The 17,984-nt window shown below is 28.3% G+C and overlaps 2 protein-coding genes across 4 annotated transcripts; both read left to right on the top strand.

The window, feature by feature from the left end:
- The first annotated feature begins 132 nt into the window (after window positions 1-132).
- LOC105153141 (ankyrin repeat domain-containing protein 13C) lies at window positions 133-10,404 on the top strand. Of its 2 annotated transcripts, none has more exons than XM_011067817.2 (9): window positions 133-1,690; window positions 2,382-2,423; window positions 2,684-2,788; window positions 3,131-3,262; window positions 3,601-3,812; window positions 4,319-4,450; window positions 4,925-5,086; window positions 5,407-5,807; window positions 6,116-6,326. In XM_011067817.2, the coding sequence occupies exons 1-9, from the start codon at window positions 1,567-1,569 to the stop codon at window positions 6,177-6,179; spliced, it is 1,374 nt and encodes a 457-aa protein (XP_011066119.1). In that variant the 5' UTR covers window positions 133-1,566; the 3' UTR covers window positions 6,180-6,326. The 2 variants fall into 2 exon arrangements, with proteins under 2 accessions (XP_011066119.1, XP_011066121.1); XM_011067819.2 differs by lacking the exon at window positions 6,116-6,326 and adding an exon at window positions 6,603-10,404 and having other exon boundaries at window positions 138-1,690.
- Window positions 10,405-12,960: 2,556 nt separating this feature from the next.
- Window positions 12,961-16,897, top strand: LOC105153140 (uncharacterized). 2 transcript variants are annotated; one of them, XM_011067816.2, is made up of 4 exons: window positions 12,961-13,101; window positions 14,183-14,342; window positions 15,519-15,696; window positions 16,284-16,897. In XM_011067816.2, exons 1-4 carry the CDS (start codon window positions 13,084-13,086, stop codon window positions 16,612-16,614), a joined length of 687 nt encoding a protein of 228 aa, XP_011066118.1. In that variant the 5' UTR covers window positions 12,961-13,083; the 3' UTR covers window positions 16,615-16,897. The 2 variants fall into 2 exon arrangements, with proteins under 2 accessions (XP_011066118.1, XP_011066117.1); XM_011067815.2 differs by having other exon boundaries at window positions 15,501-15,696.
- Window positions 16,898-17,984: the final 1,087 nt, after the last annotated feature.

The following is a 17,984-nucleotide window of genomic DNA, read 5'->3' as shown; positions in this document are numbered from 1 at the left end:
GCTTCTCGCTTAACAATAAAACAAAATTTTTATTAGACCTCATTATTATTTTATTTATTTTTTTGTGTTTTTAATTATATTTAATATTTAATTATGTTTAATAAAACATTTGGATAATTTATATTAAATATCTTTAGATTGTATGGCTTACTGACATACCGGCTAAGTTTAGATGTGACTACGTAGTTTATCATTTGAAAATAGATGTAGATGACGCTAGTGTACAAGGGTTTAATGATCTCGTAATATTTTTAATATTTTTTTATTTTAAATTTATAAAAGTTTCTAAAAAAATATCCTAAACGTCTTTGAATTTTTCAAGTTTGCTATAGAAAATTATAAAAATTATAAAATGAGAAATCTTAGAATATTCCAGAATTCGCACATATATTGTATAAGGAATTCTATGATTTTCTCTTTTGAAAAGTGTTCCAATTCAAATTTGTGAAATTTTTTAAAAAGGAATACAATTATATAGAAATTCTGAAAAATTTTGACTTATTATAACAATTTTGAAAAATTATGTCAAGGATTTCAAAAAAAGCTCTCAAAATATCCGACGAATTGGTTAATTGTAGGTATTGTAGGTTCATCCTCATGAACGTTGCTGCTTATCGCCAATTTTAAAATGAGTGTAGGCGGCGATATCGAACGGTGATTTTTGCCATCGTAGGTCTCACCAGGTGCAAATGCCGGTGTGGTCGTGTTACGGGCTTATCCGCAAGCATAAAAACATTTTCGTGTACGTTTCAGAAAATATAATAATTACGCGCGCGCCGAATGTCATCGAGCGCGTTACAATCGTTGAATATATCCCGGAGTGTTTGGTGAGTGAACGCCATATTATGAGCCGAATAGCTTTCTCGGACGATTTTTTTTCCTTCAACGTGTGTTGACGCATACTCGGTTGCACGATCGCACGATTTTCCGAATATGTTCCTCGAGACGGAGCGTGTCACCAGTGCGAGCAAATGTAACGAGGCTCACGAGAGTTAAAAATTGTGACCTGTCATTCTGTCATTCGGCCGTCCGTCGCAGTGACTCCGTCGAGTACGCTGCCAAGTTGATATCCTGCCTGGGAAGAGCAGTTAGGCCTCAAAGTATACACATACATATATACATACATACACAAACGCATTTTACATTTGGCCGTACAAGTGCTCCGTAACTAACGGGAACGTGAAGCTACAAATTTTAGAAGAATTGAGAATAGACGTAATTGGAGCAAGCACGATCATAATGTTGAATGCGATTCTCACGGAGGCGCCAAGGTTTGAAGTTTACGGAAGTATTGTTGTTTAACACAAGGAAGTGTCGATAAAGGTATTATAGATAAGAGAAGAAGGGGAAAGAAGTATGACAATTACGTAAAAGTATATCAACAAAAGTGTCAACATGTCAAGTCGTAAGCTCGCCGGAGGGCGAGACTTGCGTGCATTGTGATACCTGTTAACGTCAGTAATCGTGATGATCCGCGTCGACGTCATGCATGGCACATGTTGTAATACGAAACGTCAAAGTTTGTGTTCAGTTCTGCCGTTGTAACGCGCATGATAGGGATCTCGGATGCCGATGATCATGGCGCAGGAGAACGAGGAGTATCCGCTTCACAGATGTATATTTCAAGGGGACGTGAAGACGCTGAAGATCTTGATTGGTACACATGATATTGCTGAAAAGGATAAACAAGGTTCGCTTCCTTTACAAAAATTTAATACTAGAAGGGAGTTGATCATTTCCCAGTTAGTCCAGTCTGTCAAAAACAAACCCAAGCAAAATCATGGTAATGTCATGGCCTGATGTTGAAATAAATTGAAAAAAGATTGAAAAATTATTTTTAATGATCATTTTGGAGACATTTGACTTCATTTTGATTGTTATGATTATATTACTTATTGTTAAGCTTGTGAAGAGTGACTGTAAACTTTGTTGATTTTTACATGGCTCTGGAATTTCAAATCGAATTGTATGTATGCTATATGATGGAACGTTAATCTCAAACAATGCTATATAATAACACATTAGTCTCAGATAAATTTTAAGTTGAACATAGGCATAGTTTTAGAGATCAAAATAGCTAAATTTCTAAAATTGTCCACAATAGATATGAAAAGAAAGTTGAAAGTTCTTGTATAATAATGAGATTTTGACTGGAATTAGCCAGAATGATTCTCTGACCATCATACTAAAAATCTTCCATCTGTGCTGCTTTATTTTTTTTAAGAGGGTAAAACTACCCCACAAAAAGATTTTGTTAAATTTCTCGAAATGCAAATACAAAAAACTGTTTGCAACAAAAACTGTTTGTTCAAATTTTGCGCAAATTATTCTGAAATTCTGCAGAAATATATATATACTTAACTCTTTCATGTGTGTTACAGGAAACACACCTTTGCATTTAGCTGTGATGTTAGGAAGAAAAGGTATGGACATCTTTTGTCTTGTGTCATCGCATTAGAATGTTTATAAAAAATATAATTTTATTCCCTCTGTCAGATGTTAAAGACACGATATATGAACTGATGATAACGAGTTTTATATATATATATATATATATATATATATATATATATATATATATACTCATAAGATTCAAATGTTAAAATTGAGACTGTAAAATATTAAAATTAATTTTTAATATTTGAAATAGATTTGATATATAGTTTATTTCATTACGTTACAGCATGTGTTCAATTATTGCTTACACACGGGGCACCTGTAAAGGTGAAGAATCTAGCTGGTTGGAGTCCATTAGCCGAAGCAATTAGTTACGGAGATAGAATAACCAGTTCGTATGAAATAATATAAAATAGATTTAGAAATTACCTATTTTGATAAGAAATATATTAGTTATAAAAAAAATAGTTAAAATTTAAGTTTTAATTTCTCTTACTTAATTTACATTTTGTGTAATGTATTGTAACATTTATACAGAGAGAGTATTTCACTAATAAATTGGCTGTTAGATTACTCAGATAATTTGGGAAAAAGTTCCTAATATAAAGCATTAATTCCAGTTTTTCTAAGTTACAAGTGAATTTAAATATACAGATGATCTAGTGGAAATGATACATCTTATATGATTCTATAATTATAATGCATAAGATAAATTTAAAAATGTCTTTCGTAGTATCATCTTTAGTACGTAAATTGAAGCAACAAGCGAGAGAGCAAATGGAAGAAAGAAGGCCGAATTTAGTTGCTGCGTTGCATCAAATGGGTGATTTTTATATGGAATTAAAATGGGATTTTCAAAGTTGGGGTGAGTTTCGATGAAATTGAGTGCTGATTAAACCCAAAACTATGAATAACTTATAGATACTATTTAAAAAACGTTTTCCTTTTATTAAAAATTGTATAAATACCTATAAATGCCTATGAAAAAATTAATATATACGCTTATGAGCAAACTAAAAAGAATTTGTATATAATTGTCGATATCCTCTTTACAAAAAATCTTTGAGAAGAAAGTATATCTTATTAAGTTTATTAAAAATTTTGCTAGTAATGATTCAGTCAAATGACTTATTTTATTTTGTATATTCTGCATAATTCTTTATATTTTCTGTCAGCCAATGATAAATTCGTTTGTTCTTTCAGTACCGCTAGTCTCGAGAGTGTTGCCGTCAGATATATGTAAGATCCACAAAAGTGGAGCTTCAATTAGAATGGATACGACTCTTGTAGATTTTAACGATATGAGGTGGGAGAGGGGTGACATATCTTTCATCTTTAATGGTGACCAAAAGCCTAGCCATTCATTGACTGTCCTCGACAATAAAGCCAAACTTTTCCAAAGAGTGAGATATGAGGTTAATAGTACATTAAATACATTTATTTTCTTTATGTTTATGCTTTCATGTGTATAATATGCAAAAAACTTATTTTGTATATATCTATAAATTTTATATTTTATATTTATACATAATGGAAACTCCACAGATATTGATAGATGTCTTAACATATACATTTATTATATACTTAATAAATATGACTAATTTGAGAGTATTGTTTTATGTTGAGATAGTTCTACAATGACAAAGAGCAATCTAGACAGTTATTATTAGGTGTTGGAATTAATTCGTAGCGTTTTTTAATGAAAGAATGTTATTTATTTCACATGAGCATTAAAAAATACATTAATGAAAGTACTTTTAAAACTTATAAATACTTTGTAAAACGCTACGAATTAATTCCAACACCTAATAGATTTTTTTTATTTATTACATCATTAATCTTGTACATACATATACTAAAATTGTTACATTAATATTATATCGATATGTTATATTGAAAGAATCCTTTTTTTTGTATTTAGGAAACAGAGCTTGAAATAGAGGATGAAGTTGATATTCTTATGTCTAGTGATATTATGGTAGCGCAAATGTCTACTAAAAGTATCACATTTTCTAGAGCACAGACAGGATGGATTTTTAGAGAGGATAAAAGGGTGAGCACGTTTCTACTGTGATATTAACATATTAATAATATGTCTAAAGCTCTGTTGAAATAAATCACGAATAGGAAAAAAAGCCTTTAAAAGTCGACACCAGTTATTCTTGCATAATCAATTTTATTATGTATTACAGAAACTCTCCTCAAAACCACAGTTTCGACTCACGGTTAGGGTTTTCCTTAATGAAAAATTAGGATAATTTAATAAAAATGTTACAATTTAAAACAATAATATTGATATTAACAGCAAACTGTGCAATATACAATATCATAAGTTCCATACCAATGATATTTTCTTTGAATTCTCTTCAGAAGTTTTAATAATTTAGGGAGAGCAATTAAATCGGAGATATTTTATAATAACAAAATTGACTTAAAAATAACATAATAAAATATAGGCAAAATATTTTTAATTAATATATAATATTTTATTATTTATTAATATTTTATTATAAATATTTAAAACTAGGAAATGGTTGGCGCTTTTCACGCTGATTTTTATCAAATCAATGGTATGGTATTAGAAAGTAGAAAACGTCGTGAGCATTTAAGCGAAGAAGATCTTCAAAAAAATAAAGCCATTATGGAATCCCTTACTAAAGGCAGCTCTCAAGGATTTAAAAATGGCGAGGTATATTTTTGTTGTGTAACATAACATGTGTTATTACTTTGGGACTTTTGTTTCTTGTAATTATAGTAAATTATGAAACAAAAAATTACATAAATATTTTCTTGCAATATTTAAAATAAATTAGTTCTTTTTCAAGCTATCGTCCATGTTTAAAATTAAAAGTAAAACAGGAGTTAAATTTTTATTATATGTCATAACGTTTACTTTTCTGATAAATGTTACATACGAAAGATAAGCAGAAAATGTGTTATATTTTAAGATATATGTGATGTATATATAAGGATTTTAATATAAAATAAAATTAATGTTTATTTACTTAGCCTCCTGTGAGAAGAGCATCGTTGAATCCGCCACCGAAATCGAATATAACGTGGGATGAATACGTCGTTGCTCCACCTGGTCAATGTCCACTTCTAGGAAGAAATCTTGTTTATAAGGAAAGCAGTAAATCTTTCAAAGCTACTGTGGCAATGAGTCCAGATTTTCCCCTTACCGTCGATATGCTACTCAATGTTTTGGAAGTGATCACGCCGTTTAAGCATTTAAGCAAACTACGCCAATTCGTACTTATGAAGTTGCCCCCTGGATTCCCAGTTAAGATCGACATACCGATTCTGCCTACAGTCACTGCTAAAATAACTTTTCAAGAATTTGCCTTCCGAAATGATATAGATCCAGAATTGTTTCAAGTGCCATCAGACTACTTCGAAGACCCAATGAGGTAAAATTCGCTTTCGATAAAATAGATTAGATACTGTATTATTTTATAGATTGCTCAAAAAATTAATACAATCCCAATTTATCATTTTTGTAAAATTCATCATTTTAGAGTACATTTTCTTGTAAATATCTTAAAAAATTTTTATTTATTTAATGTAAACAAAGATTATATTAAAAAATCTATAAAATATACAGCGATCTTTTTTATTTCTGATCTTTTAAGAACAGAACACGAATAAATTAAGTACCGAAAATTTTTGTTTTTTGCATATATTATCTTAAGTTTGAAGCTACAATAATACGTTTCAGAAATTACGGTGCGTACCTAACTATGATGATGGTTCTTCATACCGCGTCATGTGCTCGAGGATAAACGTCAAGATAAAAATAAAAAGAGCGTTATCGGATTTATTGTTATTTTTTTTCTCAAACTTTTTTTCTCGTTAACAAATTATATCTTTGTTTAATTTAATTATGTCATTAATAGAACAATTAATAAAATTATTCACATTTTGACTAATTAACTTTTGACAATTCTAATGATTCAGCAGTGGAGTCATTATGCTTGCTTGGCACTTTTTGCAGATTTTTGCGATTGCCTGCAACACGTAAAGGGTTAATTTTTTTATATTAAAAAAAATTTATTTATGTCTTACAAATTAAAAAAATGTAGTTGTGTATGATGCTATTTAACATTATATACTCGTCTGTGCAAGTATTTTTTTATATCATTTTGCAGCATTCACACTATAAATGACATTTTTTTTTGTATTAATCATTAACAATTGCTTTGCAGATTTCCAGACTTATGACGCTTCGACATCCTAATATTAATCAAGATCCAGCCTAGTTGGGGTCTGTTTTCTTCTATGCTAGGAGACAATCTGGCTTTCGTGATTTCAGGCAGTCTGGGAAATATCTACGCGAGCCATTATGTTGTTCATTGAATAACTTGTCATCTTTTGATCACATCTAACAGCGAATCATACATGTCGAATCATACATGTTCGATAAGGAAGTAAAATTATAGAAGACAAATCTGCACTAAATTCAAAGAAACTTGCATACTATTTAATACCTAACTCGATCAATCACGTTTGTCTACTTAATTTGCGAAGCATATATGTATAGAGATAAAGAGATCATTCGTATGTTGTGCTGCACTTGAAAAAGTATATACTACAATGTATTATACATACAATGAGTGATATAATCTGATATTTCAAAACATCACGTTTGGAATTTCCACCTCTTGATGAATTAAATTTCTACTCTTTATGAATTAAATTAATTTTTTACAGAAAATCTTTCTTAAATCCATGTCACGCATTAGAGATTAAGAATCGTAAAATAGAGATTAGAATTTAATCAATCGAAACAAAGCAGGTTAAGATTAAAGTTATATCTTTCGGTAAAATTTTAATCTCCAGTTTACAATCCTCAATCTTCAACGTTTGATTTGACTTATGGATTTGATTTTATGATTCTCGGCCTGTTATTGAAATTATTGAATCATTGTATATCAAATTATAATTATTATTATATGCTCATATCTTCAATATACGTAAATTCTTGTTAGCAACGACAGATGAAAAAAGTAACTTTCATAAACACGAAGTAAATATATTTCTTTTATTAGATCATAATCTGATCTTTTATTATATCGTAATTCAGTATGATTGCAGTGATGGGCCAAAGAGCTTAATAATCAAGCAGAATAGACTAGATGACTTGCTATGTTTGTATTCTACATTTTTCGCGAATTACCTACTTAATCAGCGAAGATAAGTGTTCATATTTGTTTCTTCGCTATTTTCCTGAGCAATATCAGAGCTGCCATTCAGTAACTTAAGTCACTTTTTGTCACTTTTTTGACAAAACGCTTTAATTTATTATATTTAAAATAAAATGCACTATATTTATTTTATTTAATAAAACTATATTAGATGTACTTGTATTCTATCGTTCAAGACCTTGTTCTTTCCTTATTATTAAAAAATTAAATTTTCAAAGTACGAAAAGAATTTGTCATATGTTTATTCACAAAATTCTGCAAAATCATTATTTGAGCTTCAAACTTTAGGCCATAAAAAATTGATCAATTACAGTTGAATATGAGAAGAATAATTAACTATGATTGGTTAATTTCTTACGGCTTAAGACTTAAAACTTATTAAATAATAGTTTATTGCATAGAAAACCTATTAGGATCCAAAGATGGACCAGAGAAAATAAGAGTAAACATTATTTCTTTTGCTTAAATAGCCTTAATTAAAAATTTAATAGAAAATATCACTTTTGATCTACTAACGTTAATGCCTGAAAGATTATTTTTTCACTTTTTCTGTTAAAAAGCACTATTTCACTTTTTTAATATCTAATTGATGATTGGATGGCAGCGCTGCAATATTTTTACTATCGAAATTTCGTAAATACTATAGTGTTTAATTGATCTTGTAACAGAAGATTAGTCCAAAATGTATTCTTCAGTATTATCAATTGACAATTACGTAGTTTATACTATAACGATTGTAATACTTTCTTTTTCAGTATAAACATTGTTTTTAACGAAATTAGCTTTTAATCTTGCATGAATCAGTGCATAATGTCATCTTTAAATATAACGATTCGTACTCATACTGCATTCAGTACTAACTGTCGTTTACGTAATTGTTGCGGCAACACGGAGTATTCAACAAATTTGTAGCAAATTTTATTTTCAGATTTTTTTGATCAAAATCTGATTGTATGCCATACTGTTTTTTAATATAAACATCTTGACAGTTTAATATTATATTAAAATTCCGCATGCAAAAGAATAAATTCAAACTTGTTACAAAAAATTACATGAAAAACAAGAATTTAATTATCTATTTATATTCACGAGGATTATTTACGAAAAATTATTCGTAATTTTGATTTTATATTTAATTTACGAAGGAATTTTTCCAGGCCTGCATTTACAAGGTCTTTCGGCGTCTTGCCATAGAATAAGGTTCACGTTTAACTCATTATAGTATACTCAACATAGTTTTGAACTTTGTAGATGCAGGTTTTTAACACTTTATGTATATACATAAGGTCATAAACGCCTCAAAACAATGGTTGGACTTAAATGCAACTTTTGACTTGATTTTCACGTTGATTCCTATTGTTGACTTCCTCTTTTATTTTGCTCGCATTTTAGAATGCATTTATGTTGAAACAGTGACAAAAACTATAAAAGAATGGCGATAAGACCGGTGATCACAATTCTATCTTTTGAAAATGGTTTACCTCAGTTAACAACTGAAATTATACTAAATATCATATAAATATCACTACTTCTACAAACACATCAAAGAAAGATAGAATTGATTAAGCTTCTAACGCTGTCCTTGTTGCTGTTTTTAAAGTTTCTATTATTACACCAACATAAACGTACCTTTAGTTACGCTCAATCGGCAGTTTATTGTTGAGAATGATAAAGAGAGATATATGTATATCTGATTATTATTTTAAAATGTGAATTTAAGGCATGTCCCAGATAGTAAAGTAACGTCATTTGTTCTTATTTTGACGTCAAAAGAACTTTTAAAGACGATACTCATAAGCTTTCCCTAATAAGCGTTTTAATATAGTCGAAGCATCAATGACCGCAGATCATATTGCTTTATACTTCATGGACGCTATTATTTAAAGAATGCAAAAGTATGAGTGCGGGTTAATTTCTCTCGCTACTGAATGACTGTGGAACAATCACAATGAGACCTAACTTGATGATGTTTTTATGTTATGGACTTTTATGAATAATAGACACAGATTTCGAAATAAACGAGTGAGTTTTCTTTGACTATTATTCAATTGTATAAATTCTATTATGTTTTATTTAATATAAATTAATAATCATGTTGATTGTATGTAATAAAAAACATAAAATATCAATATCGGTATTTTTTATATCGATTGCAATTCTTGATCACCAAAGGATTATCTATAAAAATATCAAAGGTGTTAAAGCCGTAAATGTATGCAGAATGTATATAATGTGTGTCGCGTGTTACAATTTTTATCTTAGGATTTTGAGAGTTTTAATATTTTGAAAATCTCCCTTACAAAAATCCCTTACAATAATACTGGCCAATTTATTATTAAAAGACAATTAATTATTTATTTAGAGTATTAAAAAGTACTGAAAAGTAGTGCTTTTAATGCTTAAAATAAGTAATTACTGTCATTTGATAATTATGTTAGATTTCTATAAGGAATGAAAATTTTTTTTTTAAACAATATCCTTAACAAATTTATAAGACACCTAATATCTCAATATATCTTTATCTTATGTTAATATGCTGATCTCTATCCTTTTATTTGATATCTTTTTTCTGTTAAAACCTTGAGCAATAATAAAAAAATTTTTTAACTTTCAAACATTTCAACTACTAATTATAGTTCTTAAAGATGATCTTGTCCTTTTAGGAAATGAAAATAAACTTGAGATTTGAAAAAGTCATAATTCGCTCGTATAGCTATATTCTTGCTCAACGTCATGATTTGATTTATAATTATATAAGTTTTGCCGAGGTGTATTGTTAATCTTAATAAAGTTTAGAATAATATTCTTCTTATTTTACTCTTATTCTTCCTAAATATTCACGTGTTTCATACATAATATTATTGACAAGAAACTTTTGCATATTTCATTTAAATGTTTTTAACATGAACAAAATTGTTGCAATTGGAAAAACTTCTCCTCGAATAATTTTATAAAGAATTTCTTAGTCGAGGGTTAATTTAAGTTAATACTTTAATATTAATATACGTAATAGTATTTGATAACAATTGTTAATAAACAATTTAAGAGACTATGTCAATATTATATGTGTAAAAATGATTCATGATACAATCTTTTATATTAAAACCCAAGGATTAATTTTCTAGTTCTTTTTTAACGCGTCTAGTCTTAGAATTTAGACCGTCCGCCATTTTCAGATTAACTATAATATAATATGATGCAACGTTCAAGTCGATTAATATCTATATACAATTGATTAATAAACGAATTTAATTTAATAATTTATATATAAATATTTTGCTATCACAAATTTGTTAAAAATATAAATTTTTTGTAATTAACTTGAAACTTAGAACGCATTAATCATCAATTGTTTAAGCGGTCTCTCAAATTCTTACTTGAGAAACTATTTAGTGTTTTTTACTTTTAAATAATACGAAATAATTTAATTCTATGAAGAAAATAATTTTCTTGGTTACGTTCAATTTAAAGTTCAGTTCGAAGATCGATCCAAAGGGCACGTATGTAGTCACAATTGCGGCACGTGGGAATGAAGGGACGTACAGGATCATTACGTATATTACTTCGTGACACGCGAGTCCATTAATCGCCGTGTGATGCGAGCACTGTCATCCCTTGAGAGTGAGTTGCGGTGTCGCACGATCTTGAACTACTTGCGATCAATTTTACGGCCTTCTCTTCAACTGACGCAGCCGAAACTGGGAAATCGTGCGTGAACACACGCAAGCACGTGCTTCTTTTTCCATACTGTAGCTATGTTAATATTTTTAGCAATCAAAATGGCTAATGATTTTTTATAAAAATTATTCGAATTAATATAATAGTACATTTTGTGAGATTTTTCGTGACTTTTATTGCAATAAAAGTAATTAAATAAAAGTAATTAAATGGATTAAATTACTTAAAAAAAAAATGAAAAAAGAAGCATTGTGATATTTAAAATCTTGAAAACACTAATTTTTTTAATACTACTATTTTCGCAAAGTAATAAAAATGACTTATTTGTTTTTTTATAAAAATTACTCACAAATTTATGATATATTTTCTTAGATTTTCTGTGACTTTTACAATATATTATGTATAAATGATTAAAATATATGACACAATATATTTATTGTGCACTCATTTTTAAATAAACTATACTGAAATGAAAAACGATAGAATAACAGTCGACTTAATAAAAGTGAATAGTAATAATAATAAATTAACTTTATGAAAAAATTTACTATTCTCTTATTACGAAATATTATTTGTTCTTTTTAGCGCAAGAGCGCATATACATATATATGTACAATACGGAATTAGGATGGTTACATAGATACTGATAAAGTTTCCGGGAAGAGAAAGTTTGTTGTCTTTCAGATTATAATTGCGAAAGTTCCGACGGCTTTTTGCATTTATGACATGTATGCACTTTGCGTAAGACTGACATTTCTAAAAAAAATATAGTATACTAGAACAACAATACTCTGTTCTTGAAATTAGCAGAAATGGAATTCCATAGAAATTAGTTTAAAAAGGGAATGCAAGATAAGGAAACGAGGTAAAACGTTTTACTTTATAACACGTTTTAATTTACGAAATATTGTCAAAATCTTTATACAGTCTTTATATATAAATTTCAGAATTAAAAATAATTGTATGATGAAGAGAAATTAATCTTTTAAAAGAAATAAAATAATCTGAAATAAATCATAATTGAGAAACATTTTTAATGTTTCTAACACATATAGAAAACAGTTATTACATAATATTGCATTCATGTAAAAAATATATATATACGTAAAAAAAATTTCTTTTTAGCATTTTATAGGTACAGAATCAAAAGAAAAAATTATAGTAAATTCTTTAAACAATTGAGGTAAATTCTTTAACAATTTTGACAAATTCGATTGAATGCTTTTTTTTATTTTTATTTTTGATATTAAATATCAATAATTAAGCATAAAAATTTAAAAATTAAATAAATTCTACTAAAGAGAGATTGGAATCAAATAATATTTTTTTACTTACTTTTATTTTTTTTAACTATAATAAACAGATAATTGCGTAATAATAGAAATCAAAATTAAAACAACAAACTGCTTTCTTTAATTCGTGACTACAATTTCCTAAGAAAAAAACCACTATTGCAAAATGCTGTGACTCTGTATATAGACATGGGGACTTGCGAGATACTTACATAACAACCTCAGAAACTATTGTATGTGTATTTGAACGGAAAAATGTAAAGCGGAAAGATAGTTTCCATACCTTTGGGCGTGTCTTACCGATTCTTGTCAACGTCCTTGTCAGCGCGGCTCTTAAGAGCGACCTAAGCTTAAACAACCGAGACCACCTTGAAGCATGAAGAGGGGCATATTGACATGATGTTAGAGGAGAGGATATATAGAGGTTTTGCACACCAGTATGAGAACAGATTATCTTTACGTGTCTCGAACACAGTGTTTCTCCGAAAAATGCAAATAGTGACATCGGCAACATGAAGTTGTTCTTTATTGTAAGTAAATTAAATATCTTTTTTTTTTTCAAATTCAATTAAAACATTATTGAAATATTAAATCTTTTTCAATATTGTTCCTTACAACGAATACGAATTTGCTCACGACGCGAATTATTATGATAATAAAAAATGAAATTAAAAAACACGCTCATTGATTGCGTGTAACTTTTTTGATTATCAAATTTAAACTTAATTGCGTGTAACCATAATTTCCTGAAACATGAATTTACCGATTCACATCTATCCTGTTATTATACCATGTTTTACCATCATTGATAAGTACTAATAATATTTATTAAAAATTAATCAGTGAAATATATACATATAAGTACAGTAATTTAATTTTAAATATATAATTATTTATGAAAGTATTTTTACTATCGAAAATAGAAATTACAAACAAAATAGACGTATCATACGACAATTATTAATGATAAATGCAAAATCTGTTATAAATTTTCACGAGATAAGTTCCTTAAAAAATCTAACGATATCAATAAGGCAAATAAGAATGCATTTTTGCAGGATTAAGTATCACTTTATTATTGTTACTAATATCATCAAGCATCCATATTACAATACAAAGAAAATGTCAATGTGTGTAAAAAAAATTCATACGTAAATCGCATTTAAGAGTATACTGAGTATGGTAAATTAAACTATCAAATTTGACATTACCGCTTAATTCAGCTTAATGTCAAGTAATTTTTTATCAGTATGAATTTTGTAATTCCTTTAATTTTCAACATTAAATATATCAGTACTCTACATATATGAAATATAATAATATAATATATAGATAAAAAACATTCATAACAGGCGGATACATATAATATACAATATATTTTAAATTATTAGTATATTATATTTAATGTTATATTAATACTTTGCGATCTGCGTATACATATCATGTAGTGACAACAACTAACTATAACAAACTATGGCTATACGAATTGAACCGCAAATTGAAGCGCAAATTAACAGTATGAACAGCAGTGCTTTAATCATGTCATTTAATTATGTATACAATTGTTTTTGCGTTACAAATACTGTATATAATTACTATGTATGTTTTCAGATATCGATTTTCAGTCTAATTGCAATATGCCGCAGCGCGGATGAATCCTCGGATGAATTAAAATTACTCACAAAATTATCACCAGTAAACAGTGCACAAAATGTATATCCGGCTAATACACGGAATCAGGGAGATTTGGTTGAATCTGCGAGTGATCGAAGTAAGAAGATAGCAATACCTTATTCATACTTACATATATATTTCATCAACATTTACGCATATATATAATTTATGATCTTATGCATGATTGACATTTATTGTGATACTTATAATTTATCTATGTTATCATTATTTATGGACTATGGACTTATTTCTATTTACGGATAAAAAAGTTGGAACAGTTCTGCTTGCAACGATTAAACGCGTGGAGTAATTCAAGGAGATCGCTAGCGCATGACTATACGACCAAGCTTTTTTGATGTGACAATTTAATGGCACCTTCGTTGCATAACATAATAGGGTTTATTGTACATGGACATTATTCCATGATTGCATTAATTATTCTGTAACTTTTGAAACATAGTTTGTTGCGTGAGACTCTTTTGAGAGCTGCAGAAAATGCGGAAGTACACGTACTGAAGTATTTTCTTTGAAGTACCGTGAATCACTTCTATTTCTTCCCGAGGAGGAAGTCCTTCGGGTGGCTCGTTATATTAGCATCTTATTACAATCTGCGATGTTTTTTCCGTTTTTGTAATGGGAAGCGCCCGACTTTCAAAGTCGAGAGCGTGAGAATGGCAGTGACACACTTACTTAATATGCTGATTACTCATCGCACTACTATCCTTACATCGTGCGGAATCGCGATCGATTATTATACCTATTACGTTTATTTTTTTCCCGTAATCTGCACGTCTTTGAATTTTCGCAACTCATAATTAAATCCTAACAAATACACATGATGAATATAATTGTATCATTAATTTTGTAAACTCTATCGATTACCGAGAAAGAATGATGTACTGTTGACTCGTGGGAAGTCTACACAAATTTAAATTCTAAACCACAATGTCTTATTTCGGAAAACTATAATTTTACACGTTTTGGAAATTAAATACTGATCGAATTTATTAAGAATTTATTGCGATATATTTGCGAGTATTTTGTTATTTTTTTTAAATTTCTTATAAACATGTTCTCAACAATTAAAAAAAAATTGTTAAAAAATCACAATCTTTTAAATTCTAAATTATAAAATTAATCTTCATAAATAACTATATAATTTTTTAGAAATTGAGTCTTGATTTCAATAATTATTCATTCGTATAAAATATCGTAATTTATTATTCGTAATATATATAAAAAATATTTGTGCTAGCGTTTCATATAACTAAAGGTGGATATCCTGGATCAATTGGAGGATATCCCGGGGGATATCTTGGAAGATATCCCGGAGGATATCCATATGATACGGGAATCATTGGATCTGTTTATCCTGGTACATCATATCGTGGTAGCAACCTGATTCCAGGATATGGAGGTTATCTTGGGCCAGGAGGACTCATTGGCGGGGGGTAAGATTTGATTTTATCAAATTTTTTATTACAGAATGGTATTTAAAGAAGAAGAACAGTATTTAAAATATGAATATATACTCTTTAAAGTTTAAATTTTTAATTATAGTCAATTAATAGATATCAGTAGAATCTATTACCGCCGCGGTTCGATTCACAACGCTTAAAAATTGTTTCATCCTTGTTTGTTAAATGTTGAACAAAGACAAATGATGCTCATGAACGTTATCAGCAGGAATCGGACCATAGCCTATATGTGTTGTATTTATTTTAAATATTAATATTAAATGTAATGAGTATTTTCATAATTTTTATACTCTTAGACTATATATAAGAAATAAATAGATAAATATGAACAAATAAAAAAGTATAAGGATATATATATATATATATATATATATATATATATACATATTTACATATGTGTGTGTGTGTGTGTGTGTGTATGTGTAAATAAAATATATAATAAAAGAAAAAAAGATAAAATATTAAAAAAATATTTTTAAAGAAGGACACATATTTACACGCTACATTCTAATTTAATACAAAATAAATTAAAAGTAAAAAGATAATTTGCTTTATCACAGATATGGATATTATGGTAATTATCCCGGATATGGCGGATATGGGGGATATGGAGGATACCGAGGATATGGAGGCTATGGAGATTATGGAAGGGGATATTATCCCGGTAGTTATGGAGGCTATGGGGGTTATGGTGTTGGAGGTTACGACAATTTAGGATACGGACGTGATTACGGCCGTTACGATGGATACGATAATTACGGTTATGGAAATACATATGGTACATATGGCTCAACATATGCAGCGAGGAGTCCATATTCTCCATACAGTTATCGTAGCGATAGTTATGGCACTTCTTTGAGTAATCCGTCTGGTTATCGTGGTTATTCATAAACGTAACTTTGTTATATATTTTTATGTAACACTTACAAACAGTATAATTAAAAACTTAATATACATTTGTGTTATATATACAATAATATATATACATTTTAGTAATATATATAAACTATTAATTACAAATTTTGTTGGAATATTTGTAATCTGGAAAAGCTGTATGATAACATATCTTTCATATAACACAAAAGAAAAAAATTATAATAAAATTTGATAATACAACAAATATATGTATGCTATATAAGATTAAAATAAAAATCTGATAATTATATTATTATAATTATATTGTTTACGATATTTTTTATTCCTTCGCGTATATTTATATATTTTTCTATTATTTATTAGGTGTTGGAATTAATTCGTAGCGTTTTTTAATGAAAGAATGTTATTTATTTCACATGAGCATTAAAAAATACATTAATGAAAGTACTTCCCATCACTTGTAAAACGCTAATACAATTATATTTCTTTTGTTGCACTTAACTTTAATATGTTACTGTACAATAACATAAAAAAGAATGAACATCGAGTGCCAATTTTAGGTGCTTGGTTCCAACTATCTGAAGACGATTTCTGCGTGTGCGAATGCATCGCATGCTCATTTTGCGCGCAAACTGTGTCTGTTTGTATTTTAGAAACATTACATAAAGTTTCTTAATTGCAATCAGTGATGTAGGTATTTATAGATATATACATGTTATTGTATCTAGTTATTGTTTCTAAATACTTTTTGTGAATATTTATCTGCGTATTTAACTAATTACATTTCTTAATTCCGTAACTGTAACTATAGTTAGTTATGTTTTACTTTGTATCTTATCAAAATGTATCTAAAATAATATTTTAGATACATTTTAAGAGACACTCAATTAGTTACATGATCTAAGCAGACATCAATCCAGCCAATGAGCGAATTCATAAAAAATTATGTTATAGAAGGTAAATTCTGTTTAGCCATTAGCAACTCTTAAATTTAATCGGCCGTTAGTGAAGCCAGAGAGAAACCATGAAACTGGTCCTTAGATGATTGCAAAAATTTCATTAGTTAAAGATTAAAAGTAAGAATAAACTTTGATATTTTATATTATATGTATATGACTATATATATTGTATATTAATAAACTATATGTGAAACTAGAAAATAATTCTGCTTAAGAATAATAAAAGAAATAAGAACTTTATGTAAAAATTAAAAACAATTATTTTTTAGAAAGTTATAACATTTGAATCAATTACATTAATTCGAAGTCAAAGTTGAATTTATTTCGGAATTACTATCAACAACTTATTGGATTCCTGTTATTTTGTAGTATAGTTCTGCTAACTTTATAAATATTTTATACAACTAAATTCAATATTGATTTAAC

This window comes from Acromyrmex echinatior, chromosome 17 (genome assembly GCF_024713525.1).
Source record: "Acromyrmex echinatior isolate Ae372 chromosome 17, ASM2471352v2, whole genome shotgun sequence".
NCBI classification, from domain to species: Eukaryota; Metazoa; Arthropoda; class Insecta; order Hymenoptera; family Formicidae; genus Acromyrmex; species Acromyrmex echinatior.
Note: the sequence above shows the minus strand (reverse complement) of the source record. Positions and strands in the feature narration are given on the sequence as shown.